The sequence below is a fragment of the Emys orbicularis genome, chromosome 1 (assembly GCF_028017835.1).
Source record: "Emys orbicularis isolate rEmyOrb1 chromosome 1, rEmyOrb1.hap1, whole genome shotgun sequence".
Taxonomy (NCBI): domain Eukaryota; kingdom Metazoa; phylum Chordata; order Testudines; family Emydidae; genus Emys; species Emys orbicularis.
Window position 1 is genome coordinate 17,201,475 of NC_088683.1, and position 26,944 is coordinate 17,228,418.

General features: G+C 44.7%; 1 protein-coding gene across 3 annotated transcripts; it reads left to right on the forward strand.

Annotated features, from left to right (window-relative positions):
* Window positions 1–26,232, forward strand: SEC61A2 (SEC61 translocon subunit alpha 2). 3 transcript variants are annotated; one of them, XM_065407189.1, is made up of 12 exons: window positions 1–7; window positions 5,274–5,341; window positions 10,018–10,083; window positions 15,170–15,248; window positions 17,944–18,075; window positions 18,220–18,329; window positions 19,009–19,162; window positions 20,187–20,347; window positions 22,301–22,498; window positions 22,692–22,883; window positions 23,038–23,114; window positions 25,229–26,232. In XM_065407189.1, the coding sequence occupies exons 1-12, from the start codon at window positions 1–3 to the stop codon at window positions 25,413–25,415; spliced, it is 1,431 nt and encodes a 476-aa protein (XP_065263261.1). In that variant the 3' UTR covers window positions 25,416–26,232. The 3 variants fall into 3 exon arrangements, with proteins under 3 accessions (XP_065263261.1, XP_065263269.1, XP_065263253.1); XM_065407181.1 differs by lacking the exon at window positions 1–7 and adding an exon at window positions 5,057–5,102; XM_065407197.1 differs by lacking the exon at window positions 10,018–10,083.
* The last annotated feature ends 712 nt before the right edge of the window (window positions 26,233–26,944 follow it).

Genomic DNA, 26,944 nt, shown 5'->3' on the forward strand with positions numbered 1-26,944 from the left:
ATGGGCAGTGAGTATCGGGCGGAGAAGCGGGAACCGAGAGGCGGTGACAGAGGAGGCTGGGGGAAGGGGCACGGACACCAGGCTGGGTGTTGGGGCGACCTGAGGGAGGGACGGACAGCTCCCCGGGCTGGGCGTCCGGGGGCGACCTGAGGGAGGGATGGACGGACAGCTCCCCGGGCTGGGCGTCCGGGGGCGACCTGAGGGAGGGATGGACGGACAGCTCCCCGGGCTGGGCGTCTGGGGGCGACCTGAGGGAGGGATGGACGGACAGCTCCCCGGGCTGGGCGTCTGGGGGCGACCTGAGGGAGGGAGGGATGGACGGACAGCTCCCCGGGCTGGGCGTCTGGGGGCGACCTGAGGGAGGGATGGACGGACAGCTCCCCGGGCTGGGCGTCCGGGGGCGACCTGAGGGAGGGATGGACGGACAGCTCCCCGGGCTGGGCGTCTGGGGGCGACCTGAGGGAGGGATGGACGGACAGCTCCCCGGGCTGGGCGTCTGGGGGCGACCTGAGGGAGGGAGGGATGGACGGACAGCTCCCCGGGCTGGGCGTCTGGGGGCGACCTGAGGGAGGGATGGACGGACAGCTCCCCGGGCTGGGCGTCTGGGGGCGACCTGAGGGAGGGATGGACAGCTCCCCGGGCTGGGCGTTTGGGGGCGACCTGAGGGAGGGACGGACAGCTCCCCGGGCTGGGCGTTTTGGGGTGACCTGAGGGAGGGATGGACGGACAGCTCCCCGGGCTGGGCGTCTGGGGGCGACCTGAGGGAGGGACGGACAGCTCCCCGGGCTGGGCGTCTGGGGGCGACCTGAGGGAGGGACGGACAGCTCCCCGGGCTGGGCGTTTGGGGGCGACCTGAGGGAGGGACGGACAGCTCCCCGGGCTGGGCGTTTGGGGGCGACCTGAGGGAGGGATGGACGGACAGCTCCCCGGGCTGGGCGTCTGGGGGCGACCTGAGGGAGGGACGGACAGCTCCCCGGGCTGGGCGTTTGGGGGCGACCTGAGGGAGGGATGGACAGCTCCCCGGGCTGGGCGTTTGGGGGCGACCTGAGGGAGGGATGGACAGCTCCCCGGGCTGGGCGTTTGGGGGCGACCTGAGGGAGGGATGGACAGCTCCCCGGGCTGGGCGTTTGGGGGCGACCTGAGGGAGGGATGGACAGCTCCCCGGGCTGGGCGTTTGGGGGCGACCTGAGGGAGGGATGGACAGCTCCCCGGGCTGGGCGTTTGGGGGCGACCTGAGGGAGGGATGGACGGACAGCTCCCCGGGCTGGGCGTTTGGGGGCGACCTGAGGGAGGGATGGACAGCTCCCCGGGCTGGACGTTTTGGGGTGACCTGAGGGAGGGAGGGATGGACGGACAGCTCCCCGGGCTGGGCGTCTGGGGGCGACCTAAGGGAGGGACGGACAGCTCCCCGGGCTGGGCGTTTTGGGGTGACCTGAGGGAGGGATGGACGGACAGCTCCCCGGGCTGGGCGTCTGGGGGCGACCTGAGGGAGGGACGGACAGCTCCCCGGGCTGGGCGTCTGGGGGCGACCTGAGGGAGGGACGGACAGCTCCCCGGGCTGGGCGTTTTGGGGTGACCTGAGTGAGGGACGGACAGCTCCCCGGGCTGGGCGTTTGGGGGCGACCTGAGGGAGGGATGGACGGACAGCTCCCCGGGCTGGGCGTTTTGGGGTGACCTGAGGGAGGGATGGACGGACAGCTCCCCGGGCTGGGCGTCTGGGGGCGACCTGAGGGAGGGACGGACAGCTCCCCGGGCTGGGCGTCTGGGGGCGACCTGAGGGAGGGACGGACAGCTCCCCGGGCTGGGCGTTTGGGGGCGACCTGAGGGAGGGACGGACAGCTCCCCGGGCTGGGCGTTTTGGGGTGACCTGCGGGAGGGATGGACGGACAGCTCCCCGGGCTGGGCGTTTTGGTGTGACCTGAGGGAGGGATGGACGGACAGCTCCCCAGACTGGGCATCTGGGGGCGACCTGAGGGAGGGACGGACAGCTCCCCGGGCTGGGCGTCTGGGGGCGACCTGAGGGAGGGACGGACAGCTCCCCGGGCTGGGCGTCTGGGGGCGACCTGAGGGAGGGACGGACAGCTCCCCGGGCTGGGCGTCTGGGGGCGACCTGAGGGAGGGACGGACAGCTCCCCGGGCTGGGCGTTTTGGGGTGACCTGAGGGAGGGACGGACAGCTCCCTGGGCTGGGCGTCTGGGGGCGACCTGAGGGAGGGATGGACGGACAGCTCCCCGGGCTGGGCGTTTGGGGGCGACCTGAGGGAGGGATGGACGGACAGCTCCCTGGGCTGGGCGTCTGGGGGCGACCTGAGGGATGGACGGACAGCTCCCCGGGCTGGGCGTTTTGGGGTGACCTGAGGGAGGGACGGACAGCTCCCTGGGCTGGGCGTCTGGGGGCGACCTGAGGGAGGGATGGACGGACAGCTCCCCGGGCTGGGCGTTTGGGGGTGACCTGAGGGAGGGATGGACGGACAGCTCCCCGGGCTGGGCGTCTGGGGGCGACCTGAGGGAGGGATGGACGGACAGCTCCCCGGGCTGGGCATTTTGGGGTGACCTGAGGGAGGGACGGACAGCTCCCTGGGCTGGGCTTCTGGGGGCGACCTGAGGGAGGGATGGACGGACAGCTCCCCGGGCTGGGCGTTTGGGGGCGACCTGAGGGAGGGATGGATGGACAGCTCCCTGGGCTGGGCGTCTGGGGGCGACCTGAGGGATGGACGGACAGCTCCCCGGGCTGGGCGTTTTGGGGTGACCTGAGGGAGGGACGGACAGCTCCCTGGGCTGGGCGTCTGGGGGCGACCTGAGGGAGGGATGGACGGACAGCTCCCCGGGCTGGGCGTCTGGGGGCGACCTGAGGGATGGATGGATGGACAGCTCCCTGGGCTGGGCGTCTGGGGGCGACCTGAGGGATGGACGGACAGCTCCCCGGGCTGGGCGTTTTGGGGTGACCTGAGGGAGGGACGGACAGCTCCCTGGGCTGGGCGTCTGGGGGCGACCTGAGGGAGGGATGGACGGACAGCTCCCCGGGCTGGGCGTTTGGGAGCGACCTGAGGGAGGGATGGACGGACAGCTCCCCGGGCTGGGCGTCTGGGGGCGACCTGAGGGATGGACGGACAGCTCCCCGGGCTGGGCGTTTTGGGGTGACCTGAGGGAGGGATGGACGGACAGCTCCCCGGGCTGGGCGTTTGGGGGCGACCTGAGGGAGGGATGGACGGACAGCTCCCCGGGCTGGGCGTTTTGGGGTGACCTGAGGGAGCGATGGACGGACAGCTCCCCGGGCTGGGCATTTTGGTGTGACCTGAGGGAGGGATGGACGGACAGCTCCCCAGGCTGGGCGTCTGGGGGCGACCTGAGGGAGGGATGGACGGACAGTTCCCCAGACTGGGCGTCTGGGGGCGACCTGAGGGAGGGACGGACAGCTCCCCGGGCTGGGCGTTTTGGGGCGACCTGAGGGAGGGACGGACAGCTCCCCGGGCTGGGCGTCTGGGGGCGACCTGAGGGAGGGATGGACGCACAGCTCCCCGGGCTGGGTATCTGGGGGCGACCTGTCGGAGAGACGGACGGACGGACCGACCGACAGCTCCCCGGGCTAGGCATCTGAGGCGACCTGAGCGAGGGACACCAGGCTGAGGGCATGGGACGACTGGAAGGGGGCAGACTGACAGAGTCTAGGCTGGGGCGACGGGCGATCTGGATGACAGAGACACTAGGCTGAGGCGCATGGGGCAATCCAGGGGGAGGAACAAGCCTTGGCTGTAGGGAGATAGTACAGGGGAGTTGTGGCAGGTGAGGGTGAGACTGTGACTTGTAAGGGAGGTGTGGGAGGATTGGCCCATGGGTGACTGTAGAATATGCTGGGAGAAGTTGTGGGTGACCATGCCCATGAGGGCGTGACTCTGCCTGGCTAAAGCACTGGGGAATATGCTTTATGGAACATTCCTGCCCCAGGCAAGGGAAAACGAACCATCAGGTCTGTGGATCTTTCTGTGGGTTTGTCCAGCTTGCTTGTTCTGTGCAGGACAGGAGGCTTTGACCACACTAGCCTGAGTTAGGCTTTGCCCTTGCCTGCTGAAGTGCCACCCATGGCCAGGTGAGGCCATGCCTGCCATAGTGACACCGTGCCTGTACAATAAGACTGGCTGAGACCCCCTGTATGGGAGCTGTGGCCTCGCTCTGTGTGTAGTGTGTGTTTGTATGCACTGAACAGGCTGAAGCAACAAATTGAGAGAAGAAAATGGTTCGAAAATTGAAATCTCATTCTGACTGTTTAATTTCCAAATTTCTGTTCGCTGTCAGGCCAAAATAATCCAGCTAATCTGTTGGATTTTTGTAGGATTTTCTGGCCTTGGTTTACCAACAATGGAGTCATTTCAGCTTTATAAACCAAACATGTTTTTTAATGATCTGTCTTATTATTTCATGTTACCAAGTGTTAAACTGTAAAAATATAGCCCAATAGATTAGAAAATAAGAAAAGGGATCATCTCAGTTCTGCCTGCATATTTGTGTGGGGGTGGATTGGTGACTGGATCTTTGCTGATATTCATACCTAATGTGTCTTGTTATAATGCACATATTTTGGAGGCCAAACAAAAAAAATCATTCTTTGCTCTGGAATTTGTTCCAGTTAAAGGGATCATACTATCTAACTTGTTCACTCTTTCTCAGATAGAAATATTAGGCAGAACCACATCAAATGTTAAAGGAACTAAAATCCCACACTGCTCTGATTACATCTAGTGTTTTAGAGGGCTTAAAATCACAGGTGTTTCTTTTAAGTAACTACTTTGGGAAATTCCATTCTATTATATGATTTAGGATGATTTTTTTCTCTATGCATATTTTAGTGTTGTTATAAATCAACATCTTGTCTCTGTATTTACCTAACTTGGAAAGACAGCAGATATTCATCTTCAATTAATGTTTAAGTTCCAGCTCGCTGTCATTATTATATGTAATACTTCCTTTCATGAGTGTATAAAAATGACACCAAGCCTAATTTGAAGGAAAAGACTGACCTTCTTAGTAATAACCATTAAATTCCATCTCAAACTTTTGCCATGTTTTGTCTTCAGATCAACGCAAGTCATGAATTTGCAGGTAGTGGTAAGAGTATGAATTTATGCATGAAACTCATTTTTTTGAATGTCAGACAAGTAGTTAATGTGCATATTTAAAGGGCTGAATCCTTGGTAAGAAAGTGAGTGCTGTAATAAGTAACAGTTCACTATTATTCTGCTTGAAAAACTTATTTTATTTATTTTTTTCTTTAAACAGTTAAATTTTTAGAAGTTATTAAGCCTTTCTGTGCAGTTTTACCTGAAATCCAGAAGCCTGAAAGAAAGGTTAGTGCTGCATTTGATTTTTTGCTTGTATTGGGTGAATTCATAGATTATTATAGGGATCATTGTGATCATCTGAGACTTCCACAAATTAATTCCTTTCTGAACTATGGCATATCTTTTAGAAAAACATCTTATGTTAATTTTAAAATTTCCAGTCATGGGGAATTCACACAACCCTTGGTAAATTGTTCCAGTGGTTAATTATTATCCCTGTTAAAATTTTGCACCTTAGTTCTAGTCTGAATTTGTCTAGCTTCAACTTCCAGCCAATGGATCTTGTTATACTTTTATCTGTTAGGCTGAAGAGCCCTCTGTCATATATCCCCCCCTCAGTCACTCAGTAAACAGTTGTGAGGGGACTCAGCCACTGGGTCCCTGGGTATTTTAAGCCTCCAGAGCCTGAATAGAGCTGAGCCAATACCCCATCCTTGGGGTCCTTAAGTATGCTCTTGGGGTGCAAACCTTCTGTCTAGCACCCCCTCCTGAGAGCTGGAATCAGCTGTTTAGGCCCTGGGCTCAGTGCTGACCATTCAGACTGCTCCATAGGTTAAGCATACCCACTTCCAGAACTCCACCCAAAGGTGTGAGCCTTCTGGGTTATTGTTTAACTGTGCAAGGAGGCCTGTGGCAAGTATAAAGCAGGTAACAGACACTTTGTACAGGATCTAATACCATTGCTCTTTTACTTAACAGATAAAGTATGTTAGTACAGATAATTTAGCAGTGTTGCTCTCTAGCTCACCTTTCCCTAGAGAGTCCTTGTGGTTCCTCAGTATTCAGGGAGGTAGTCAGGTTCCCTAGCCTCATCAGCCCCCCTATATGTTGGGTTGCTTCTCCCTCCTCTTGAGCTGGAGAAAATTGTCACCAAAGATGCTCCTTTTTTATAATCTTCCAGTCTATTCTGTTGGGTGTGCCCCTCGTCAGCCTCAACAGGTGACCAGAAACCCTTACCAGGTTTGTGGCCAGGCTACCTCTGCCTTTGAGTTCAGACTTGAAAAAATGGTTTGCCCTGGGTAGCAGCCATCTCTGTCATGTAGATGGACAATCCTCAAAATTTAACAAGTCTGTTGATAGCCGTATGCCAGCACATCTCAGGAATTATAGTTCAAGATGGAGGTTAAAAGACAGTGGGAATGTAAAGATGGTAAGACCAGCCTTACTATCAAATGGATTGTGCAGTCTGATATAGGTGCTTGCAAAGACTTCATAATCTCACACAGAATACATAAATTGTCAGTGTCTGTGTGTGTTGTATGCTTTACACTTACCACTTGGCCCCTGGAATAGGTAAACCAGAAGTCTCTCACCTTTGGGTGTAATTCTAGGAGTGGGTGTATTTAAGCTATGAGGGAGTATAAATGGTCTGTACTGAGCCCAAGGGATGGACAGCGGGTTCCAGCTGTTAGGAGGGAACCCCTGGGGTACAGTCTTGGGAGCTGGGGTACCACTGAGCCCCCTGACCCTGGGCTCCCTCTCACACTGTACTGCTGTGACAAGCTGCAGAGCCCTCCAGCCTGCACTTTTACCAGCATACATATAGGTAGGACCATACCCAGCTGCAGTTACATGCAGGCTCTCTGACTAGCCCCTGCATAGGAAGGCTACAGTTAAGGCAACTCCCAGCTCCCCAGGTGTGCACCCCCTCTGGAGCATAAATCCAAAATTATACTGTCTTGCGCTGCACAGGGAACTGTACAGCATAAGCTCATAAAATTTGCCCCCTCCCTCAGTGTGGAGAGGAATATGCAACAGCCTTTGCCCCGAGTTATGATTCCCACCCATTTCACTCCAACTCACTGGTTTAGATAAAGCAAAAACAAGTTTAACAACTACAAAAGATAGATTTTAAGTGATTATAAGTGATAGCAAACAGATCAAAGCAGCTTACCTAGCAAATAAACAAAAAATGCGAACTAAGCTTAATATACTAAATAGATTGGATGTGAATAGCAGATTCTCACCTTAAGACATGATAGAAGCAGGCTGCAGATTCTTAAGGGGCAAGCTGCACTTGTTTTACAGCTTGGAATCCCCATGTGTTTCATTCACAGGCTAGAAATACCTTTAGTCTGGGTCCAGCAGTTCCTCCAGTTCAGTCTTTGTCCCTCGGGAGTTTCCAGGAGTCTTCTTGGGTGGGGAGTGAAGAACACCAAATGATGTCACTCCCTGTCTTGTATAGCTTTTACATATGGCGGGAACTCTTTGTTTCAAAGCTTGGTTCCCAGACCAGTCCGTGGAAAAATACTGACATCCCAAGATGAAGTCTAGAGACATGTTGTCTCATCACATATCCTGTAGAGTCATAGCAGCCATTACTCTGAGGCTGTCTGTAGTGTTTTCAGGAAGGCTCCCCAGGTGGGAGATAAGCTTCTCCTAAGGCCTATTGTTTTTTCCCTAATGGCCCATTGCCCTGAATACGCCCTTCCCCACCCACTATCTAGACTGAAAGCCTCTTGTCTAGTGGGCGTGACCCAGGTGTAACTACATTTGAAATACAGTTACATAGTCAACATTCATAACTTCAGACACAAAAATGATATATGCATACAAGTAGGATAATCATATTCAGCACATTATAACTTGCCCAGTGACACCTCACATGACTTATCTTGCATAAAATACATCAGAATTATGCTATAATTGTATCATAATAACATCACTGTGGATAATTTGGTGTGCAGTGTCACAGAGGGTCTGTGTCCCAAGAGTGTTCCTAGGGACTCAAAAACTATAGCAGTGGCTGGGCACTGGAGGCTTAAAATGTCCAGGAACTCAGCGGCTGGGTTCCCTCTCAGCAGCCTAATGAATGTCAGAGAGGGGGCACTCCACTGAATCTGACATCTTCTATTATCAAGTTGATCAAATCAACCCTTAAATTCTGTTTTTTTAAGCAAAGCAGATCAAACTCCTTGAGTCTCTCACTTATAAGGCATGTTTTCCTTTAATAATTCTCATGACTCTTTTCTCTGAACCCTCTCCAATTTATCAACATCCTTCTTGCATTGTGGACACCTGAACAGGATGCAGTATTCCAGTAGGGGTCACACCAGTGTCAAATAAGAGGTAATATAACCTCCCTACCCGTACTCAATATTCTCCTGTTTATATAACCAATGGTTGTATTCACCCTTTTGGCCACAACATTGCACTGGGAGCTCGTGTTCAGCTGATTATCCCTATGACCCCCAAGTCTTGGTTCCCAGAATAGAGTCCCCCATCTGGTAAATATGGCCTACATTTCTTTGCTCCTAGATGTAGTACTTTACGTTTGACCGCATTAAAATGCATATTGTTTACCCTCATCCAGTTTGCCAAGTATCATAGAATCATACAAGATTAGGGTTGGAAGATACCTCAGGAGGTCATCTAGTCCAACCCCCTCCTCAAAGCAGGACCAACCCCAACTAAATCATCCCATCCAGGGTTTTGTCAAGCTGGGCCAGTGATCCAGATTGTTCTGTATCAGTGCCTCTTCATTATTTACTACCCCCAATCTTTGTGTCATCTGCAAACTTTATAAGTAAGGATTTTGTTTTCTTCCAGGTCATTGATCAATTTCTAATATGTGTGAAAGTTGCATCCAATCCTCCTCCCATTTAAATCAGTTTTCCCATTGTATTCCGTGAGAGCAAGAAATGTGTTTTTCTCTTCCTATGCTTTTCTCTCTTATGAAAAAGCATCATCTGTGAGTCTTGGTTGGATATGTTAATATTGGAAGTAATTACTACTAGTTGTAAACAGATAGCTGTGGTTCATATTCCCCTGGTATGCATAGTTAAAATCTGTTTGAACAGGATGTTTTCTAAACTAAGAACTTGAACAGACTGAAAACACTGTGAGGAGGACACTTAAGGCACTCATTTTGCACCAACTGTAGGTGAGAAAATGTCAAAGGAGTGAAGTGTCCAGGCATATCTGATCAGATAACTGCATGTTATTTCAATACTGGTTGTTGTTTCTGGTGGTAGTACCTGGATGACCTTTTTCTGTGTCTGGCCTATGGCCTCAGGAAGCTCATTTCCTTTTTCCTTTAGTGTCAGACCACAGCTAAAGAAACTTTTCTTACTTTTGTGGCTTGAGGGTGTACTGGATGATACAAAGCTGTGTTTTCTTTGATACTGAAGTGTCACCATAGTCTTGTAGAGCCAGAGGGAAAATGGATTTTAATTATCACAGGAGGTGCCTTAAAATATGAGTGCAAAAAAGATGGAGGACTACCCTAAACTATTGGAAAAGGTGGTAGGATCCTTGAAGCTAATAATTTTCCCCATTGTTTTTCAGGTATGTTCTGGAAGGTGTGTCCTGGGATGTTCTTTTTTGAGGCCATTGTGTTGCTTTTCTGCCCCAGTCCCTCTTGAATTCATGTATTATAGATGTATAATAAACATTCCACTAATGCCAGTGTAAGTTAGATTGTGTAACTCAACAGCTAGTTTACATATCAGTATTCTTCAATTATTACATAGGAACTTCACTACTGTCACATTAGATATATCAGATAATCAGTGTTAAACATCAGTCAGTGTTAGAAATCTACTGTTATGGTTGAATACTCTGGCTCTGAACTCTACATGATGTAGCATTTTATGTCATAGAATATTATTATATTATGATCTCTAAATATGTAGTGTTAACACAGGTTTGTGATTAATCCACTTCTAAATTCTATTTTATAGATCCAGTTCAGAGAGAAAGTACTATGGACAGCTATCACACTATTCATTTTCTTAGTGTGCTGTCAGGTATGTACCTCTTTGCATGCACATGCACACACACAAACACGCATACCCCTTTCTGTAAGACATGCAAGAGGATATAATGTTTGTTTTTAATGTTGGAGCAGTGAGGATTCCTTGTATATCTGTACCAGTTCAGTTATTTTATAATTTTACATTAGACGTTTAAGTAGTTCTGTCAATGAAACTTGCTCTTGTGAAGTGTCCTTTGCTAAAATTCATACTGTTTTCCCCCCAAAAAATTAACTTCTTGTTACACCCCCTAATTTTCAGACCTTAGAAGGGAGTTGTCAACTTGAAATTTAGTCTCATTTGAAAAAGAAGTTAAAAGTAGTTTCAGGTTTCACTCCTACCCCTGATTTCCTCTAAAAATTTCTTTGATTTTACTATATCATCTTTCCTCTTTGTTTAACAACTATATATATTTCTCTCCTTTGTTACTGTATGTGAAAGACCCATACAAATGGGGGACACTGATAATAGAGTAAACAGTGACACTACATACAAAGTGCTACCAAATTCACACAGTAAACAAACTGAAAAATATATTTGTCTTTTTAATCTTATAAATAAGATGTTAGTTGTAACAATAAGTTTAAAAAAAAATAGAAGTATGATTGTTTTAAATTAGCCATGCTTTTAACAAGATGGCACAGTGTATGGGTTGCAAACTCTGCAAGGAAATAGTTCATAGAATCATAGAATATCAGGGTTGGAAGGGATCTCAGGAGGTCATCTAGTCCAACCCCCTGCTCAATGCAGGACCAATTCCCAACTAAATCATCCCAGCCAGGGCTTTGTCAAGCCTGACCTTAAAAACCTCTAAGGAAGGAGATTCCACCACCTCTCTAGGTAACCCATTCCAGTGCTTCACCACCCTCCTAGTGAAAAAGTTTTTCCTAATATCCAACCTAAACCTCCCCCACTGCAACTTGAGACCATTACTCCTTGTTCTGTCATCTGCTACCACTGAGAACAGTCTAGATCCATCCTTTAAATACTGTTTCAGTTTAAATATAATTTTTTTTAATGGAAATATGGAGAGAGATGTTAGTTACTAAAAAGCAAGCTTTTACAAATTTAAGTAATGTTTGTAAAACACAGTGCCAAGAATTATTAAAACCTAAATCTGGGGCCTAAATTAGCCCGACAACATCTCATTGCACGAAGTTAATATAAGTGGCCATTAAAACCCTTTTTTAAATGGTTTTGCAGAGCTTTTAAATTGCACTTTAAAACACTGATTCTGAAATTGTAGTGTATAAAATAACCATTCTAGAGCCACTGAATAATGTGTATATTCAAGTGATCCACAAAATACAATCTGTAAGTTTTTGAACAGTGAAAGGCTATTTAGAGGCGGAAGGAAGTCTTTTAAAATTGGCTTGTTTTCTTTTGGGGAGCACTGTGTAGCTGTTAAATGTGTATTGAATAGTGGAAGCTTTAGAAGGATTACAGTAGTAAAATAGGGAAGAAACAAGTATCGACTGAATTTTCAGTAAGTAGTTTAGGTTAGAAGAATGTAGATTTCAACCTGACAAGATTCCTGGGACACATTTTTTCCATAATTGAGGTAGGTTCCAAAAGAGCTAATACCTCATCAATAGTGCCTTACTAAATTCATGGTCCATTTTGGTCAATTTCACAGTCATAGGATTTTAAAAATCATAAATGTCATGATTTCAGGTATTTAAATCTGAAATTTCACGGTGTTGTAACTGTAGGGGTCCTGATCCAAAAAGGGACTGTGGGAGGTCTCAAGGCTATTATAAGGGGGTTGTGGTATTGCCACCCTTCTGCGCCGCTTCTGGCAGCAGCGCTGCCTTTAGAGCTGGGTGGCTGGAGAGTGGCAGCTGTTGGCCAGGAGCCCAGCTCTGAAGGCAGCCCTGCTGCCGCCACCAGCAGCAGCGCAGAAATAAGGGTGGCATGGTATGGTATTGCCATCCTTATTTCTGTGCTGCTGCTCGCGAGGCGCAGCCTTCAGAGCTGGGCGCCTGGCCAGCAGCCGCTGCTCTCTGGCCACCCAGCTCTGAAGGCAGCACAGAAGTGAGGATGGCAATGCTGCGACCCCCGTACCATAACCTTGTGACCCTCACCACGATCCCCTTTTAGGTTGGGACCCCCAGTTTGAGAAACACTAGTCTTCCCCATGAAATCTGTATAGTATAGGGTAAAAGTACACGAAAGACTAGATTTCATGGTGGAGACCAGATTTCACAGTCTGTGATGTGTTTTTCACGGCCATGAATTTGGTAGGGCCCTACTCATCAAGGGTTAAAGAACTGCTTCCAAAGAGTAGCATAAGAGAGAAAGCATGACTTCTGAACCAACAAACCAAACAGGAACAGATGATTTTTATCTGTTGAGCTTTAGAAGATTTGATGACGCGTGCAGGTCTCCATCATAGAGAATTACGCAAAACTTGTATGTACAGTGGAACCTCAAAGATATAACGAACACCAGAGTTATGGACTTACCGGTCTACCAGACACCCTGTGAAACCGGAAGGCCTCAATCAGGCAGCAGCACAGACCCCCAAAAAAGAGCAAATATTGTACTGCGTCAGGGCTTCAGCCACTGAGGGGTTGGGCTGCAGCCCAGACTGGGGAGGTGTCAGGGCTCCAGCGGGGGTGGCGCTCGGGGCTTCTGACCCAGAAGGGGAGGTGTCAGGGCTCCAAAGGGGGTGGCGCTCAGGACTTCTGACCCTCTGGAGCACCTGGGCTCAGGGCTTTGGACTGTGGGGGAACGCTGGGGCTCGGGGCTTCAGCCCTGTGGCTCTGTTTCCGCCTTCAGCCCTGCAGGGGCTGCTGAGACTCAGGGATTTAGTTATGAGAGGAACGCCGGTTTCAGCCCCAGCGCTCTCCCTGTAGCTAAAGCCCTGAGTCCCCCGCCGCCCCACTAGCTGAAACCAGGAGCGGCGCTGAGGGGCAGAAGCCCAGATCCCAGCGTCTCCCATGGGGTTGAAGTCAGAAGAGAGACATGGGGCTGAAGCCCTGAGCCCCCTGCCAGGAGCCCTGGTGGCCCCTAGGGTCAGAAGCCCCCAACCCCTGCCCCCCCTCACTGAATCCTGCCCCCCTCAGCCCTGTGGCTGCAGTCCCAACTCCCCCGCTGAAGTCCATAACGTCTTGTTGAGAGTTATGGAACATTTCAGAGTTATGGATAACCTCTATTCTCGAGGTATCCATAACTCTGAGGTTCTACTGTAGTCAAAACTTAAAACTGTTTCCTAGTATCTGTAGGGACCAAATTATATATGCAGAAATCCTGCATTCATATGGTAACAAGACTGTAGAGAGAACAAGTAACAGTACATGGTGAAGGTATATAAACCAACGGAGCTCCCTGTATAGTCTGGAAAGTAAGTGGAGTTAAAACGGAGTAATCATTGTTCATGATGCTTTTAGAATAAGATGATCTGAACCAGTAAAAAACAGTTCCAGGTAAAGTAGAACAAAATTCAAGAGTCAAGATTTCCTGGCCTGCACTGTTAAAACAGCAGCAAGAGAGTATGCCTTCTCTCAAAATAGGTTGACTGGGCAACAAAATGGCAGATGAAATTCACATTGGAAAACATAATCCCAGTTATACATATAAAATGTTGGGGTCTAAATTAGCTGTTACCTGTCAAGAAAGAGATCTTGGAGACATTGTGGATAGTTCTCTGAAAACATCCACTCAATGTGCAGCGGCAGTCAAAAAAGCGAACAGAATGTTGGAAATCATTAAGAAAGGGATAGATAATAAGACAGAAAATATCATATTGCCTCTATATAATTGCATGGTACACCCACATCTTGAATACTGCTTGCAGATGTGGTTGCCTCATCTCAAAAAAGATATATTTGAATTGGAAAAGGTTCAGAAAAGGGCAACAAAAATGATTAGGGGTATGGAATGGCTGCCATATGAGGAGAGATTTATAAGACTAGGACTCTTCAGCTTGGGAAAGAGATGACTAAGGGGGGATATGATTGAGGTCTATAAAATCATGACTGGTGTGGAGAAAGTACATAAGGAAGTGTTATTTACTCCTAATAACACAAGGGGTCACTAAATGAAATTAATAGGCAGCGGGTTTAAAACAAACAAAATGAAGTATTTTTTCGCACAACGCACAGTCAACCTGTGGATCTCCTTGCCAGAGGATGTTGTGAAGGCCAAGTCTATAACAGGATTCAAAAGAGAACTAGATAAATTCATGGAGGATAGGTACATCAATGGCTATTAGCCAGGATGGGCAGGGATGGTGTCCCTAGCCTCTGTTTGCCAGAAGCTGGGAATGGGCGACAAGGAATGGATCACTTGATGATTACCTGGTCTGTTCATTCCCTCTGGGGTACCTGGCATTGGCCACTGTTGGAAGACAAGATACTGGGCTAGATGGAGCTTTGGTCTGACCCAGTATGGCCGTTCTTCTTTTCTTCTGGTCTGTTTGATATATGGTATCAAAACCCGAAAGATGAAGTTAATTTTCATGCAGGCTTTTATTGACTTAAATTGTGATTGTTTCCGTTCATGGTACTTTTCATAGTTAAAAGATTTTAAATATTTAATTTCTGTGGTTGGGGAATTAATCATTGGCAAAAATATTTGTATTACGTTATCTGCTATATCTCTTAACTGCAAAGAAACACAATATTAGGACCCAAAGGTAAAGTTAAGTTAGCAACTGAATGCTTTCTGTTTTCATTTTCAAATCTGAGAACTTTTTTTTATATATATTCATCCAAAGCTCAAACACTCTGATGCAAAAATGTCAGTGAAATACAAAACCAAGAATAGAATTTACTGTTTTATTGTCTTCGTAACACATGAAGACCAGCATATTTAGTTTGTACAGGTTATTAAATATGTCTCTCTCATATTGTGCTTTGGGTTTTCTTCAGAGGATTATATTGCTTGTCATATAAACTTTATGCTCTGGTTTTAATGTCCAAAACATGAAGAATATTGGAATAAATTATTCTAAGCAACATATCTGTAACCTGAAACCAGTTCACAATTACTCTTTATAGTATGTATTTGTTTGTACTTTGTGCAGTCTAGTTTTACAGAGAAGTCTAGACATTTAATACTACACATATCTTTACAGATACCTTTGTTTGGAATCATGTCATCAGACTCTGCCGATCCTTTCTATTGGATGAGAGTCATTCTTGCATCAAACAGAGGTTAGTAGATTAGTCATCTCTCTTCACTCTTTTTCTCTCTGGTATTGTATTAATGTAAACAGGTATAATTGACAATTGATAGACATTAGATTGATTTTCAAATATTTGATTTCATGGAGTCTAGGAGTCAGAGTTAAGTACTTTGTGAGTGTTTAGGACAGATGTAATACTCTAAATTCATAACATTTTTCAAAAGCCAATACAAGTATCTTCTATTTTGAAAATAGCATAGGAATTTGGCATCATCTGAGGAGCAAATGAAATTCAGCTTGATACTCTTTCCAAAAGTAGAGCATCTCAAATATGTATGACAGGTAACCTGCTATATGAATACATGGGGCACATTAATGATTCCCACTTATTGATACTACTAGTTTACACTTTGAGATGCTTGGAGTAGAAGATGATTTATAAATCCTAGTGAATTAAGCCACACAGTACAACTACAGAGTAGATGAGCAAATAATTTCACAGGTCTGGAAACTGAAGATAGAGAAGTTAAGAGCCTTGCTCAGGATCACAGTGCACCTGTGACAGAGCTGGGATTAGAACTCCTAGCTCTTAGTCCTTCTCTCAGACTATCAGATCATGCTGCCTCTATTGCTAATTCTTGTTATGTTTTAGTTGATCTGTATCTGTTCTCAGTCTGCAGCAGTTTAGGTCCCTTATTATTTTTTAAATTAACTTTGCTAATAGTTTTATGTGACAGTATATTAATTCATTGCAAGTGAAAGAAGGGTAATCAAACTTGTTGGGGCTGTCTTTGTTTCTCATTTGCACAGTGCCTGAACTAATGCTGTCCTGAGCCCCAAGTGATGCCTCTAAATGATACTGCAATGTAAATATTTGGCTTGCATATATATTTTTTTCAGAATATTATCTCCTTTTAATCACTTTATACACACACACACAAAAGGTGACTTGATATGGCCTATTTGAATCAAAATGGTAAATTTTTTTGTTCTTCCTCATAGGTAAGATTCTGACTATGAAAATAATATAAAATGTTGAACTGGCCGCATACTAATTTTAGTTCTTTGAAACATTGAGCATTTGGACCAAACAGTTAAACTTGCAACATGCTCGGAATGGAGAGACTTTCCTATGATTCACTGAAGGATGGATAAACCTTCAAAAAGTCAACATTTATAATGCTGGCTTAGGACCAAATGTGCAATATCTTTGGGAAATCTTATTGAATTATGTTTTAATAGCTTTGGAATCCACTGTATTATAAATGCAGTAAACCCTGGGAAGTGTTATGAGTTTCAAAGGATTATTTTACACAATGTGCCAGAGAAGAATGAATTTTTGGGACAACGAAGTTAAAAGGGGTTTCCCAGGAAATCTCTGGGGGGAGGTGTATGTACCCCTGCTGGTTATGTAAGAACTCATCCTTTTGAAGCTTCACCCTGAGGAGAGGATCACCCTTCGTAACAGGTGATCGGCAGACATGAGGACGATATCAAAGGCCCAAACTGTATAAAGGAAAGGATGAATGAGCTAACAGCTGTTATGAACTTGTAACCCCAGAAAAACCCTGTGGTGGGGTTTGAAGGACTGATCACCTGCCAGACCCCTTGTTGGAGTTGGGGTGATCTCTAGTAAGCTTATTAGCATGTGTTTAGGTCCTTTTATTGTTTTTAATGTTTTCTCTGTAATGCTTTCGCCTTAAGTATAAATGTGCTCAGTTAGAAAGGGCTGTGTGGTAACTTCTAACTGTGTGCAATTGTGCTGTGTATAGCCTCGGAGGAGAAAGCAAAGCAGGCCAGCTCATGCAGTCTGACTTGCTGGGTAACTCACATTGTAAGCAGGGAACTGTGCAGTCTGGAAAAATCCCGGTCAGGATGGGGAGAGACATGGTTCTCTACCCAGGAGAGCTCACAGCTGGAAGGCTAAAAGTAGTTTCAGGAGCAGTTGCCCTGAACTATTACAGGCTACACTGCAGATATCTATATCTCAGGAGGTATTATTTCAATAGGTAGCATCTTACCCTCAGAGCTGATACTGAACCAATATCCTAGCAGAGAGCTAGGAGCATGGTGCTAGTAGATGATACAAAAATCAGAACATTTTAATAGCCACTTGACTTGTTTCTAAAAAGTGTCAATTTAATCCTGCTGTCCTCATCAAATTCTAATGTGGGTAATTACATTCTGCCTTCCTAAATGCCTCCTGCACCTTCAGCTGGAAATTCAGTGATTCTCTGATTGGTGAGTGATAAACCACAGTGGCCTTCTGAGACCTTTCTGATGGTCCACAAAATGGACCAAGCAGTTGAGTGATAGGGCTGACATGAGAGGAGAATCCAGGGGAAGACTTTCCCCAGTGAAGAGTTCAGTATTGTGAAATACTGGAGAACTAACTACATATCCTGTTCAGCCTCTGTACACATCAGCTTTGGATTGTAGTGTTGTTTCACAAAAATGTTTGAAGTGAAAGGCTACACATATTTCTCCCACATTGCCTTCAAAACCTCAGATTGTGACACAGCAGTCTTTGTTTTGGAGGAGATAGTGATCTTTTTCTTTGACAGCAGCTTGAAACATCACTAGACTGGAAAGTGATTGACTGAAAGGATATGAAGAATAGTTTTGTTTTGTTTTTTTATTGCAGGTCAGAACCTTTCTAAAGGCCTGATCCTTAGAGGTGTGGGGGTTTGGGATGTGGTTTAATAATTTTTCTTCCTCTTCAGGGACTTTGATGGAGTTGGGTATCTCGCCCATTGTGACATCTGGTTTGATCATGCAGCTGTTAGCTGGTGCCAAGATCATTGAAGTTGGTGATACACCAAAAGACAGAGCTCTTTTCAATGGAGCCCAGAAATGTGAGCATTATTCGGGTTAAAATTACTAAACATTTCTATTCTTGGCAAACCAATGTGTATAACTAAAATGCTAGATACAAGGCATCCGTAGTATACTAACTCAGCAGCTGTCTATAAATGAGCGTTGCTTTCTTTTTGTTTCAGTGTTCGGGATGATTATAACCATTGGGCAGGCCATTGTGTACGTCATGACTGGGATGTATGGAGATCCTGCTGAAATGGGTGCTGGAATTTGTCTCCTTATCATAATTCAGGTACATAATTAATTCTTCTATGAATAAGGACTTCTGTGACATTCAGATATAGTATAGATGGATTGAAAATCCTGACCCTTCTCCTACTTCCCCTAACAATCAATTGGCTTTCTTCTCTTTTCCTAAGTGTTCTTAACATTGTAAACAGCGCATCCTAAATGTATGTAATGCATATATGTGAAAGGCATAAAATTTCCCAGAAGGACAAAGATACATCCAGTGGTTACATATGCTCAAGATGTTCCAGATAAGTGGGTCATGTTTGATCCCATTTGTCAAAGCTGTTAAGTATTAAAACAGGAGTAGGTGGCTTTGAAAGCAGTGAACACTGTATTTAGGACATTTCTGATTAAAGGGTGCAAATCTTATCAAAGCAGTCCATGCACAATGTAAGAAACCAACACATCACTTCTGTGTAGAAAACATTATTTATTAAATAATGTGACTCTTATTGTCAATACTGAAAAGTTATGTAAATATAGCAAGAAGACTCCTGCTCTTAAATTCCTGATCTGCTGACTTTAAATCAGTGTTGGGGGGTTACAAGGGAACAGGACATCTACATTTAATATTGAATACTCCCACATTATAATGAAAATATAATCAGTAATATTTTTAATACTTAAATTCTTGACTGATTTATTCTTGTTTCTGCTTACTCGCATTTCTTTCCCCACAGTTGTTTGTTGCTGGTTTGATTGTGCTGCTGTTAGATGAGCTGCTGCAGAAGGGTTACGGCTTGGGGTCTGGTATTTCCCTCTTTATTGCTACCAACATCTGTGAAACCATTGTCTGGAAGGCCTTTAGTCCCACTACCATTAACACTGGCAGAGGTACATTGCACAGATAACTATAACAGCACAAGTTTCACTTGATAAGTGCTGGAAATTAACTTTATTGTACTACAGAGTAGCAGTTAACTATAGAACTGTTGGTTTAGTGAAGTGCTGATTAGCTTTTAACCGTCATTGTCCAAAAATGGAGACTAAACACTGCCAGATCCATAAGAGTAACTTTATCAAGAATAACAATCCAAAAGTTTGCCTCTGCCGCTTTAAATTCTAGTGGTTGCAGTGGAGACATTTTTTCTCATAACCCTAATCCTTCCTTGACCTCAGGAATCTGGATTTCCTAGTCTGAATCCTGTGTCTTATTTTTAGCACACTGTGGTGCACAGACATAGAAAAGGTAGTGGATTTAGTATTTTCAAAGGAGATGTTTGTGGTACAATTACAGTGTGTGAATAAGACATTCCTGTATTTAGTGTCTCCTCATTACACTCTGAAGTATGTTTGACATTTTGGAGAATGGGAATCCCACCTTCAGTTCTCTATCATGCCCTCAGTGTCCATGGCTGCACTGTGAGACCAGCCTTGGCCAAAGAGAAATGCTGCTTCTATCTATGCTGAGAGGTTATCAGATAGCTTATGTGTAAACTCCAAATCCTAAACCAAATTTTACCTTGATTGATTGCATCTCCAGTTTCTGGCATTTTTATTTACTGTGCTTGCTTGCTGCTCCTTTCTACCACTCCTTTTCTCTTCTTCCCCCACTTCTCCCCCCTCCATTTAAAAAAAGGGGGGGAATTGTTTTTGTCACATGGTTGAGAACTATAGGTTTTATCACAAAGGCAATGTCCTGAATGTCCTGGTATTCTGCAGGCTGGAAAGGGAATCTTACATTATGACATACATGTTCTAATAGGACTACAGTACAACATATCTCATAACGCGTATACAGTACTTTTTCAAATATAAATTAATACCAGACCTTGTTAATTAGAAATTCACACTAATTTTTTACTTTAAAATTCAAAAAAAAAAGATGGAGTGGTTTACTCTGTTTTGCTTTATATAGGAACGGAGTTTGAGGGTGCGGTGATTGCATTATTCCATCTTCTGGCTACACGAACTGACAAAGTCCGTGCTTTGCGGGAGGCTTTCTACCGACAGAACTTGCCCAATCTCATGAATCTGATAGCTACAGTATTTGTGTTTGCTGTGGTCATATATTTTCAGGTAAATAGAAAGTGCAATCTACAGCTATAGGGCAATTACTTAATTACAAAAGGAAGAAGGATCCAGACTCTTAATTTATTAGTCTTGTATTGAAAGAACTACAATACACCGATATAACGCTGTCCTCGGGAGCCAAAAAAACTTACTGCGTTATAGGTGAAAGTGCGTTATATCAAACTTGTTTTGATCCGCCGGAGCGAAAACACCCCCCCCCCCCCCCCCCCCGGAGCGCTGCTTTACCACGTTATATCCGAATTCGTGTTATATCGAGTCGCGTTATATCGGGGTAAAGGTGTAATTACAAAAGTTAAAATGGAACAACTAAAGTATTTGTCTTATAATTTCAGGGAGTAACAAAGTAAGAATTTTTTTTTCTAATATTGTCATTTCACTAACAGACATTTGACATTACAGCTATTTAATTTTATACCCAAAATGACCTGTGGCTGATACTCAGATACATTTTGGTTCTGTGTTTGTACAGTGCCTAGTGCAGTGGGGTCCTGGTCTATAATTGGGGTTCCTAGGCACTATGACAATAACAATGATAAATGCTACTACTAATTACATTAGTTACTTGTGAGATCTTTAGCATTGCCATTAAATGCCACACACACTAATGTTTTCAGTTGAAGTATTTTCATGTTTTGGAAACGAAAAATAATTTTGCTGCAAATCTTAGTGGTTTTACAGTGTACAGAATACACTTAATACAGCACAGTTTGTTTTCGTGGTCAGCTCTTGAAAGAATATATTCAGTCTCAGCCAGAGAGCCATACTTCTCTGTGACATGACTGGTGCAGTTTGTTCCAGAATCTTGGAACTGATGCATAGCTTTTGTCCTGTAAGTTTTCTCTAAATGTCCAGCTATGCAATATGCCTTTTTATGTATATTTAAAAATTGGACACTTATGATTGGGTTTCTGTGAGAGATCAGTTTCAAAAGAATGCCCCCATGTGGAATAAGTGTGATCCAAGATGTAAGGACTGAAATCTGAAATCTCTGGCTCCTAAACCATAGCGTGCCTGTTCAGTCTAGGAGATTAGCTATAACCAGAAAACAGCAGAATGCTCTGCTTGCAACTATCTTCGGAGGTTGGTTAGGCTTCTGCATTAAAAGCTGGTCAGTTTTTTGTTTTGTTTTCCCAAATCCTATACAAAACAATCTCTGTCTGACCCAAAGAATTTATAATCCAATTCCCCTCATTACAAGTAGCACAACAATTGTAGCACTGTGTGAAAAGTGAAAATCAGAACATGAAACTCATCCATTTTTTTTAACATTCCAAGTCAAGCAAAATGGCATAAATGATAACTAATTTAAGGTGTTAAGAACTTTTTTTGTCTCAGAGGGCTGGTCCATACTAACCCCCCACTTCGAACTAAGATACGCAACTTCAGCTACGTGAATAACGTAGCTGAAGTCGAAGTATCTTAGTTCGAACTTACCGCGGGTCCACACGCGGCAGGCAGGCTCCCCCGTCGACTCCGCGTACTCCTCTCGCGGAGCAGGAGTACCGGCGTCGACGGCGAGCACTTCTGGGATCGATTTATCGCGTCTAGACAAGACGCGATAAATCGCTCCCAGAAGATCGATTGCTTACCTCCGGGTCCGGCGGTAAGTATAGACGTACCCTTAGTAAGTGATTTTTAACCTGTAGTCTGTTTAGGTGAATGAAAATTCTAGGAGAAATGGCATACTAAATAGAACAGTCATATGACTTAAATGCATAAACATGACAGTGTAAATATTTGGCTCAATCCAAGGAAGATTCCAGACCACTGTTCTGTTCATTATTATGGGAAAACAAACAAACAAGCTAGTCCAAAGGCTGTTTATTTCAGTCCTTGCATTCTAGGTTATCTAGTGAATACTCTATCTTATTAAGAGTGCTGTTGTGACATGCCTTTGGGCTTAGAAATAAATTTAACACTTCCTTAATTCTCTCTTAGGGATTTCGTGTTGATTTACCTATCAAGTCTGCTCGATACCGTGGACAGTACAGTAGCTATCCCATCAAACTCTTCTATACCTCCAACATTCCCATCATTCTTCAGTCTGCCTTAGTTTCAAACCTCTATGTCATTTCCCAGATGTTGTCTGTTCGGTTTAGTGGCAACTTCTTAGTAAACTTACTAGGACAGTGGGCAGTAAGTATCTATCACTTCTAAAATAACTTTGATAACAAGTATTTTGGTATTTAACAAGTGGGAAGTTTAAATACTAATTTTCTTTAAAGTTCATGTATCTACAGTCTTAATTAAAGGAATCTGAAACCTCCATAAAGGGGGTAAGGTGGAGAGTCCCAGAGATAATGAGTTGCCTTTTCTTCCTCCCATGTAGGATGTCAGTGGTGGTGGCCCTGCTCGCTCTTACCCAGTTGGTGGTCTCTGCTATTACCTATCTCCCCCAGAATCCATGGGTGCTATATTTGAGGATCCTGTCCACGTAATTGTTTACATCATTTTTATGTTGGGATCCTGTGCGTTCTTCTCCAAGACATGGATTGAGGTGTCTGGTTCATCAGCAAAAGATGTAAGTGTTCTGATAACTGCTCTAAAATACTGTGTTTTAAAATCCTGCCTCTAATCTAGATAACTAGCTTCTAACAGATGACAGCTATTGTTCTGTGTGACTGTCAGCTGGTTATAAAACACTGCAGAAGTCTGATAGAAATGTGTGTCTGCAGGTTGCTAAGCAACTGAAAGAACAGCAAATGGTGATGAGAGGCCACAGGGATACATCGATGGTTCATGAGCTCAATAGGTAAGGAAATGCTGGCTCTCTGCAGCAGTTCGCTACAGTAGAATGTAATTAACACCTTTAATACATTGGGTCAACCAAAGGTGGGGTCCCCTGCAAAGCCACTCAGGTTTGTGCCCAGTGCAAGATGAGATGCAACTTACTTTTTCACTCTCCTCACGTGTTCCATACTATGCTGTCATGTTAGTTGGGGAAGGATAGGGCCCAGGCAGACAGGAGGGACAAGGTGTTTATGGAAGAGTTGGGAAAAAATAGATGAAGGGAGGCTTCCTGTTTAAACAGGAGAATGGGGAATTTGGGATGAGTCCCATGCGTGGCTTTATTAAAGGGGAGACAACCTGATTTCGCAGCTGTTCAAATTATCACTACAGAGCTCTGACATCATGAAGCAGCTCTTCCTCCTCAGAATGTGGCACTGGAGCCCAAGCAATAAACATTATGCCTTGTCCCTGATGTGGGGGTGAGGGGCTCCCTCCATCATGCAGATTTGGCAGCATTGTCTGAATGGGCTCATGTGTTTTAAAAATCATGGATTGAAGTAACCAACTTGCATTACAGTTAGTTGGGTTGTGGAATGTTTTCTAGAAAGGTATTGGTGTTGAAAGCTACATTCATTCAGAGTAACTGGAAAGATCATTAGTCTCTTCCATGCTTTAACAGTGGTTTGTGTAGTTATTAAATACTCAAATGTGTGGAAGCATATTTGAAAACTACATTGGATAAAGGCTGGATAATGTTCAATGGTGCTGCTATTGTTGTAAAGACCATTAATGTGCTGGAAATAGAAGTGGAACGCATTTTGTTAATCACATTATACAGTGTTCATGTATGTTTTGTAAACCTTTTAGTTATACCCCAGCCTTGTTTTTTCTGATTGGGTCTGCGGCAGCACAATCTGTGGGTGTTTCTGCTGGCAGGTACTTGATTGGAGGGAATTGGCAGCTAATTACTGTGCCCTCTTGCTGATGACTCTCATTGTAATCTTGCCTCTTCCCCCTCTTTCATAGTGAGATCTGGTGCAAAAGAAACAATGTTCTTGTTCGTTAATAGTTAAAAAGTGACTCTCTTTGCTGTATGAGTGAGTTTTTGCTCTATTGAAGCTCACACATTAAAATGACTCAAATTAACTGTTTCCTTAAAATTTAGAGAAAAACTTTACCCTCAGGTGTGGACTTTACACTTGTATCTAAGGGCAGAATTTGCCCCAAAATCAATAGCATGCTTAGCTACTGAAAAGCAGCAGTCTTTGGTCTCTTTAGCCTCCCAGCAGTTACTTAGCATGCTACGTACGTGCTATGTGTTCAGACTACTTTAAGAACATAAGAACGGTCATGCTGGGTCAGACCAGAGGTCCATCAAGCCCAGTATCCTGTCCTCTGACAGTGGCCAATGGCAGGTGCCCCAAAGGGAATGAACAGACAGGTTATCATCAAGTGATCCATGCCCTGTCACCCAATCCCAGCTTCTGGCAAAGAGGCTAGGGATGCCATTGATGGACCTATCTTCCATGAATCTATCTAGCTCCCTTTTGAACCCCGTTCTAGTGCTGGCCTCCACAACACCCTCTGGCAAGGAGTTCCAGAGGTTGACAGTGCGTTGCGTGAAAAAATACTTCCTTGTGTTTGTTTTAAACCTGCTACCTATTAATTTCATTTGGTGGCCTCTTGTTCTTGTATTATGAGAAGGAGTAAATATCTCTATACCACTCATGATTTTATAGACCTCTATCATATCCCCCCTTAGTCGCCTCTTTTCGAAACTGAACAGTCTCAGTCTTATTAATCTGTCCTCATACGGAAGCCGTTCTATACCCTTAATCATTTTTGTTGCCCTTTTCTGAACCTTTTCCAATTCCTATATATATATATATATTTTTTTTTTTTACAAATGCTAGTCCTCACCACAGTGCTGTAAAGTAGACAAATATTTTTTGTTTAACTTTGTATAGTTGGTGACAACTTACCAAAAGCACAGTAGCCACTGGAACTCTGAAGTTCCTAATGCCTGAAATCCACTCATTCCTGTTGCTCCCTCAGTTGGTCACACACAGTGATATAGCACAAGCAAAACAAGACCTTTGGATGGAAAAGTTTAATTGTGAAAACTTTCTGTTTCAGGTACATCCCTACAGCAGCTGCATTTGGTGGCTTGTGCATTGGTGCCCTCTCAGTATTAGCAGACTTTCTGGGAGCCATTGGATCAGGCACTGGCATCCTGCTTGCAGTCACCATTATTTATCAGTATTTTGAAATATTTGTAAAAGAACAGGCTGAAGTTGGAGGAGTGGGTGCTTTATTTTTCTAAATGTCCAAATATTTCATGATTTGCTTGAAAGGGAAAGTATCTTGACAACATGCCTCAGTCCAATAATGCTGTCTTCTTTTTCTTTGTTTTCAAGTGCTAAGTCCCATTATCATAATGGGCATTGAGCAATGCCTGTGTGCAGCATCAGTACCAGCTGCCTTAAGAATAAAGTTTACATTATCTTGTTTAAGTAGATCTAGTGTTGCCTGGAATGCTGGAAATCAATGCATCTACTTTGCTGTTCAGACACTACAGTGAGATGGTAAAATGTAAGAGTTTGACTATTAGTAAACATTTTGCACACAGCGTTAAGATCTTAAATTGATTTTCCCATTTTTAGTCAGAAAAAAATACCAGAGTGCAGATTGCCACATGCCAATATTCTTGAGCTTATTAAATAAGTTCTTGACAGAATTTGTATGTAATCTATATTTTACATAAATTACTTTTTATACTTTTTTAACGTGCATTTCCCCATCATTGTGCTTCAGTATTACCTATTCATTTGTGTTGTCTCCACTTGGGCACCCAACTCCTAGCCATGACGGTGGACAAACGTTTTACCTGAGATTGCTACTCATCTCACCTGTGAATTGGTTCTGCTGTGAGGGGTGCTGTATGTGCAAGACCCAGAGAGCACTTCCATTCTCAGCCCTGGTTGGCCTATACCTTTTGTATTTAACAAGTACTTGTGAAAACTGTGCCACTGAAACTTCATGTCCACTTTGCTTTTGTGATTCTGAAGGACAGAGGCCTGCTTCCTAAAGCAGTGTTTGGAATCGGGAGATGGGGGAAATGAGCAATTCCTGTTGAAAAATTATTTGTTGTTGTAGTTTACAACGGCAATGTAACAAGTATAAACATTAGACAATAAACTTATTTAATTAAATTCTGTTCTTGTCTTATCTATACAAGTTTTTTCTTTTGTAAAAAAAAACCTGTTCACTTAAATGATTTCATCATGGCGAAATTACTTAAGATGAGATTTAAAATACCTAATTATCCTTGATGGTATTTCAAAGTAAGATCAGTTAAGAGTAGTTTGCATTGTGTTAAATACAAGCTAAGGTCTGGTCTACACTAAAAAGTTGTCAGCTACGTTGTTCGGGGGGGTGAAAAATCCACAGCCCTAAGCAACACAGTTAAGCCAGCCTAACTTTCAGTGTAGACAGTGGTGTCAATGGAAGAATTCTTCCATCAACCTCTCTCAGGGAGGTAGATTATCTATGCTGATGGGAGAATCCTTCCCTTAAGCATAGGTAGTGTCTACACAGAAGCACTAAATTGGTGCAGTTTTAGGAGTGCTGCTGTAGTGTTTCAAGTGTAGACAACTCTAAGTCTTGGATCCTAACTTTGTTAATTTGATTTCCTAAAAGTTAACCAGCTGACTTTTTAAACCACTGACCGACACATCACCTCATAGTCAGTGTGCTGCCTGTGGAAGTTGACGTGGTTTGTGTGGCAATGTCTAAGTTAATAGGGGATTCAAACAGGAAAATGGCAGTCAAGGATGAGAAGTCTCTTGGAGA

Coding starts and splice junctions, on each gene's coding strand:
- SEC61A2 (XM_065407181.1), top strand. CDS start 5,057: ATGTTTTGTCTTCAGATCAACGCAAGTCATGAATTTGCAGGTAGTG. Junction 10,084..15,169: donor TTTTCTTAGTGTGCTGTCAG/GTATGTACCTCT, acceptor ATATCTTTACAG/ATACCTTTGTTTGGAATCAT. Junction 23,115..25,228: donor ATGGTTCATGAGCTCAATAG/GTAAGGAAATGC, acceptor TTTCTGTTTCAG/GTACATCCCTACAGCAGCTG.